General features: G+C 36.5%; 1 protein-coding gene and 1 long non-coding RNA gene across 4 annotated transcripts; both read left to right on the top strand.

Moving 5' to 3' along the window:
- Positions 1 to 1546: 1546 nt before the first annotated feature.
- Positions 1547 to 1942, top strand: LOC104116900 (uncharacterized). Its single transcript, XM_009627857.1, has one exon. The coding sequence runs from the start codon at positions 1547 to 1549 to the stop codon at positions 1940 to 1942; it is 396 nt and encodes a 131-aa protein (XP_009626152.1).
- A 1774-nt stretch (positions 1943 to 3716) lies between these two features.
- LOC108948632 (uncharacterized) lies at positions 3717 to 5583 on the top strand. 3 transcript variants are annotated; one of them, XR_011408023.1, is made up of 3 exons: positions 3717 to 3946; positions 4094 to 5373; positions 5516 to 5583. It is a non-coding gene; the product is annotated as an uncharacterized lncRNA (long non-coding RNA). The 3 variants fall into 3 exon arrangements; XR_011408024.1 differs by lacking the exon at positions 3717 to 3946 and having other exon boundaries at positions 3956 to 5216; XR_011408022.1 differs by lacking the exon at positions 3717 to 3946 and having other exon boundaries at positions 3956 to 5373.
- Positions 5584 to 6651: the final 1068 nt, after the last annotated feature.

Below are 6651 nucleotides of genomic sequence, written 5' to 3'. Positions count from 1 at the left end.
TTTAGGTGGACAGCGGAGCTACCCATAACTTTATATCTTCCAACCTTGCTTGTCATCTGCAATTACCTATTGAGAAGACCAACAAATTTGAAGTAATAGTTGGTAATGATCAACAAGTCAGTGGGAATAAAGTATGCAAAGGGGTGAGGTTGGACGTGCAGGGAGTAAAAATTCACCAACAATATTTTCTGTTTGAATTAATTGGAACTGATGTGGTATTGGGGATGGAATGGTTAGCCACTTTGGGTGAGATGAGGGTAAACTAAAAACTTCTTACCATGAAATTTGAAGATGCATAAAGAATGGTATTGCTTCGGGGGGATCCAGGTATGGTTCAGACAGTTGTGTCATTAAAAGCGATGAACAATTTGCTAAAGAAAGGGAACCAAAGATTCTGGATTGAGTTGAATCAGGTAGTACATGAAGATGAAACAACTATAACATCAAAGGAGATTGAGGAGTTGTTATCTGATTATCTAGAAATATGTGAGCAAACTTCGGGTCTACCACCACATCGTTCTCGGGATCATGCTATTACTATTAGTCCATATCGATATCCTCATTCTTAAAAAACTGAGATCGAGCGTTTGGTCAAAGAGATGATGGTTGCTGGAATCATTAGGGCTAGTACTAGTCCATATTCTAGTCTAGTATTACTTGTTAAGAAAAGGGATGGAATGGCATTTTTTGCGTGGATTATCGGGCTCTTAATGACATCACAGTCTCTGACAAATTTCCAATACCATGCATTGATGATCTACTTGATGAGATAGGGGGAGCCACCGTATTTACCAAGTTGGATCTTAAGTCGAGATATCCTCATATTTGCATTCAAACTGGAGATGAAGCATAAATAGCTTTCCGTACCCATGAGGGACATTATGAGTTCATGGTCATGCCATTCGGCTTGACCAATGCACCCTCGACTTTTCAGTCAGTTCTCATTTTGAGCATTTGAAGGTTGTTTTAGATATTCTCAAACAGAACCAACTAGTAATCAACAAGAAGAAGTGCGTCTTAAACTTTAATACTCGGGCCATATCATCTCCTCTGAAGGAGTGCAGGAAGATCCCTCCAAGATTGAGAGTATGATATCTTGGCCAGTTCCTAGAGATATCAAGTGTTTGCGGGGGTTTTTGGGACTCACTGGGTACTACCGAAAGTTGGTAAGATTGTTGCCCATTAACAGATTTATTGAAGAAAAATGCTTTTTTGGGGGGAAACAAGCTCGACAAGCTTTTGAGGCTTTGAAGTTGGCTATGACTCAAGTACCCGTCATGGCGATGCCGGAGTTTTCTCAACCTTTTTGTAATTGAAGCTGATGCTTCAGGATTTTGTGTTGGCGCAGTTGTAATGCAAAATTGTAAACCTATTGCATATTTCAGTAGAATTCCTTCTTCTAGAGCAAGACAATGCTCGTTATATGAACGAGAGCTAATGGTCATTGTGTTGGCCATCAAGAGATGGAATCACTACTTGATGGGTCATCATTTCATTGTTAAAACTGACTAGAAAGCCCTTAAATTTTTGCTGGAACAACGAGTTAATGGATGAGAATCAGCATAAATGGGTTTCCAAACTCATGGGTTATAAGTTTGAGATCAAGTACAAATCGGGTGCTGAAAATAGAGTGGTTGACGCACTATCCAGATGCGGGGAATCTGCAGAGTTATATGCCATTTCGGTTTGGAAGTACGAAGACAAGGAGGAATGGGACCAAGAAGTAAAAAGAGACAGTAAAATGGCTTCTATCTTGCAAAGGTTAATTACAGGACAACAAACAAACGACAAATACAGCTTGAAGAATGGATGTCTACTGTTCAAGGGATGTTTGGTTTTGCCAAAAGGATCACCCAGAATCCCAGGATTGTTGAAGGAGTTCCATTCTTCTCCAATAGGTGGTCATTCGGGGTATCTTCGCACATATAAGAGGCTGTTTTAAAATATTTACTGGGAAGGTATGAAAAGGGATGTGCAAGACTTCGTTGCCAAGTGTGAAACTTGTCAAAAGAATAGTTTCAAACTTTGAGTCCAACCGGATTACTTCAACCTTTACCTATACCTCAACATGTGTGAGAAGATGTAAGTATGGATTTCATTACCGGTCTTCCTAAATACCATAAGTTTGACACTATAGTGGTTGTGGTAGACCGTCTTACTAAGTACGCACACTTTATCCCACTTTCTCATCCTTTTAATACTAAAGATGTGGTTGCTGTTTTTGCTAAGGAAGTGGTTAAGTTACATGGTTTTCCTAAATCTATTGGAGGGAGTTATTTAAAATGGCAGGAACTACATTACGCTATAGCTCCGCATATCATCCAGAGACTGATGGGCAAACGGAAGTGGTTAATAGGAGTTTGGAGGCATATCTTTGTTGTACGACTGGAGAAAATTCTAAGGAATGGTTCCATTGGCTAGCTTGGGTTGAATATTGGTTTAATACATCCTTTAACATATCTGCCGGCATGACACCCTTCAAAGCATTATATGGGAGGGATCCACCATCGATATTTCACATAGATGACACTACTTTTGCAGTGGAAGAAGTAAATGAACAAGTTCATACTAGAAATTTGATCATTACTGAGCCCAAAAACCATATGGTACATGCACAACAAAGAATGAAGAATCAAGTTGATCGACATCGCAGGGTAGTGAATTTTGAGGTTGGAGAAATGGTGTATCTCAAACTATGGCCATACAAACTGCGTTCTCTATCTAAGAAGATTAATAAAAATCGCAGTCCCCATTTTTATGGCCCTTTCAAGATTCTAGAGAAGATTGGTCTCATAGCTTATCGGTTGGAGTTACCTGTTGGAGCACGCATTAACTCAATGTTTCATGTTTTATAGTTGAGACAATTCTTGCAACCAACTACACCTACTCAAGACCTACCTTCATTTCTTACAACAGAATTGGAGCTTCAAGTTGAACCTGAAGCAGTGAGGCAGATCAAGAAGCTACTTAATGATAAATGGAAGGCGTTAATCAAGTGGAAGAACCTGCCTGAATTTGAGAACACTTGGGAGGACTATGCAATCATTGATCTACAATTTCCTGACTTTCACCTTGAGGACAAGGTGACTCATATAGGGGATGGTAATAAGCCTCAGGTTATAAAAACTTATTCCAGGAGGGCCAAAAGTAACAAATTGAAAACTTAGTAATTGTCTGTTGACAGTTACTCATGTATTAGGCAGTTTTATCTGGAGAAAGAAGGAAGCAGTAGGGAAAAAATATTCAACAGAAAAATAAAGAATCCTTGGGAGAGTTCTAGCCTCTTGAATGTTTAGAAATTTCATGTCTCGTAATCTTAGTAATATATATTTTGGCTCTGTGTTGCTAGTATTGATTTCAGTCATTTTCTATTCAGTCTAGAATGTTATATGCTGTAATTTAGGAGTTATCAGTATTGGAGTGGTTATTCTCAAACTTTGTTGAAGTAGATTCTGTATTTTTCAGTGTAATACATTAGTATTTCTTCCTGTTATTTTCTATTTGTGCAGTAAATTCTATCAGATTATTAAAGAGCAGGAAAATTAAAATGCGACCTATCAGTTAGATGAACTTTTAATTAAACTGATGAGTTTTAGTCTCATGTGCCACACTGGTAAAAATATTTGCATGCAAATTCAACTGGAATGACTATTAGCATCTTTACTTACCTACTACACCAAATCTTTGACCATATTATGTTGTATATTTGGAAGGACCTACCAACTATCCCATAAAAAGTTTGTTGCAGTTGATATGTCTTTTTGAGGAAGAGAGAAAACAAATCAAACTCTAGCTAATGCGACAAGAAGTTCTTGGTTATTCAGATCTCAGAAAGACGAGAGCTTGGATGGGGGCTAACAGGTTGAAGGAATTACAGAGAGCTGCTACTTTGAAATGCTTTATAAAGTCTACTTGATGGTATTTACATAGAGACTGATTGAAATTTGTAAGTTATTATATCCTTTCACATTGTAAAGTATTCATGAAGGGAGTTCTCATTAAATACTTAGATATACTTCGTCTCTTGCCCAAATTGAACGTCATTTTCATTAACTTTCTAATGTGAACTTTTGATACCTCCTTAAATTTGCAGCATCCTTTTCATGTACATGATGGCTTTGTTTTCTATCAAACTTCCAGCATCAGGCTCCATAAAATAAGAATTGATAGAACTGCTTTTACAGACGATGATAAATCGTTGACAGGTAATCTAGGCACCATGTTGGTTCTATTATCTTTTAAATGACTTGTGTCTCCACCCTTTTATATACTGATTAACATGCCAAGTTATGTTTATTCAAGGGACTATTTCTTTTTTTTTTCTTTGGTTGCTCATATGCTTGTAATTGGTTTGTTATAAAGCTTTTGATAGTTTGGCTTCTTACGTACTTCCTAGATAAATGAATAGTATGGCTTGAAGAATACAATGTTTTTCTCTCATATGTATCTCTAATTTCTTTTTTTTAAAACAATATTAGATATGCATCTGGAAGGAAGAAAATTTGTTCTTCCAAATGTATTTCTAAGGGGATTTCCCATTTTAAATTATCGCTCTCAGTTACTTTGAATTCTACTTTGAGCTTGCATTACTCCTTGGGACTAGCATCTTATGTTTGTTAGTACATGGACTTGCTACTATTTTAGAATGAACTTTGCATTAAAGATTAAAAGGTGACGATTGTTCTCTAATCTATAACCGATTTAGCATTTTTTTAGCTCCTCATAGTTGAGGGCGCTAAAATACTCCATATTGAAGCACCTGAGTTATGCATGTCAAAGTCTTGTACCAGATGTAAATACTTTGACCATTAGTGGTAAAAAGACTTTTGTATTTGTTCATACAAGCCTTGTGAGCCGTTAACTCAAAAGAACTTGCAGGTCCTGATTATGTCCTTAAGTTAGACCAACTTTCAAATGTACTGTTTGTGTTACTATCTGCTCCTTGGGGTTCTGAACTACTGATATGCATTATTAAAGAGACGATGGATATCTATTAACGTACTGCAAAAGAATCTAAGGGCTTATATTTTTTTTTTGGTATATGTTTGATTTAAATGCCATCCTGTTATTACTTACATTTTGTGTTACATGGCAGAGAAACACAGAGGTAGACACAACAGAAATGAAAAATTAAGTCATATCTACAGGTAACAACTTTTAGCCATGTCAAAAATTTGGGACTCATGATCAGTGGGTTTTTGGATCAACTCCAACAGGTTTTCTCAAGTTTCCACTTTTGATATGATATGTCTCATCCTTAAATTATTGTAGATTGATTTCAGGATGTAGCTTCTCCAGGATAGCGTGGATGAACAAGCATGCAAGGAATAGTTTTATAGCAGGGAGCAAATTTTTCTATGCTTGAATTCACTGGTTATGAAATTGCTTCTTTTGTTTATATATGTTAAATTGGCCATTTAGTGATGGGACCGTGCTTCACTTTTTGTGTTTGTATATTAATAGGCTTTCTCTTCGAGGATTATTGTTATTTACACGTCTCATTTATACATCTCAGGTAGATGTGTTAAAATTTAACACACAGGCGCATGTCTCAATCCTAATTTTGTTGGAGTAATTTGAAAATGGAACTCTTTTGGAGAAGGTGCGTATGAACAAGTCAACAAGACTGTCATTTGTACAGCTATCTTAGGGAATGTGATTTGAAGATGGGAGAAAAATTTACTGTTCTTAAATTCACAATTGTGAGCTTGTATTATATACTCAGATATAATATGTAGTCTTCTATGTCATAATCTATAAAACAAAATAACAATTGTGCTTATGTGTGTGTGGTATTATGGTTATTCTGAAATATTTATTGCTGTTTAGATTTCAATATATGTTTTCTGTGGATGCAACTAAAGGTTAATAGAAATTTTTGGGCCCGTGCTTGCTCGGGCATGACTCATCTAGTCAAACAATACACTTTTTATTTGGATCACTTTGTGAATCTTTGTTTGAAGTGCATGGCATCACCTATGAAATGATAACCCCTCTCTTCAAATCGCTTCATTGCTTTATGCAGCAAAACCATGGCGTTTAGTAACACTGCATGTAAGAATAAGAATCAAGATATGTGAAAGAGAGAAATGCCTACAATTGAAAACCAAATTCTAGACCAACTATGTATGGGTCAAAATCAGATTGAGGATCAAGTCGTGCAGAATAGGACGATGAGAGCGACTTGATAACTATTACGAGTGGCATGGTCGTTGTCGATCAGTAATCTCATGAGCCATCTCAGCTCAGCAACCAGTCGAGTAGTAGAACTAGAAGTAGCGGCTAGTTTTGTATTGGGATCTTCAGAGGGAATATTCTACCGAATATCCTCTCTGTTTATACTTTTAGGGTTCTTGGGGAATATCCTATATAAATAGAAAGAAAGAAGGGGAAAAGGCATGTAATATTCCATATGATAAGAACACTTGTAAAAGGATAAGCTCTCAAAGAAAATATAAAGTACTTTTAGCAGAGATTCAACCTTTTTGTGGACTATTCTATTGTCATTTCCATCGGATCCAAGAAAGTGTATAATATTCTCTCACACTCGTGTCATTCATCATTGTCAAAGGAAGGAATCCTTCACCCTCTACAATATTGGGTGAATCTTCCCCTCTATTTACATTTACTGCCATTTAATGTTATTTAATG

The sequence above is a fragment of the Nicotiana tomentosiformis genome, chromosome 5 (genome assembly GCF_000390325.3).
Source record: "Nicotiana tomentosiformis chromosome 5, ASM39032v3, whole genome shotgun sequence".
Taxonomy (NCBI): domain Eukaryota; kingdom Viridiplantae; phylum Streptophyta; class Magnoliopsida; order Solanales; family Solanaceae; genus Nicotiana; species Nicotiana tomentosiformis.
The sequence above is the reverse complement of the archived record's forward strand: the minus strand, read 5'-3'. Positions and strand labels throughout refer to the sequence as shown.

Coding starts and splice junctions, on each gene's coding strand:
- LOC104116900 (XM_009627857.1), top strand. CDS start 1,547: ATGGATGAGAATCAGCATAAATGGGTTTCCAAACTCATGGGTTATAAG.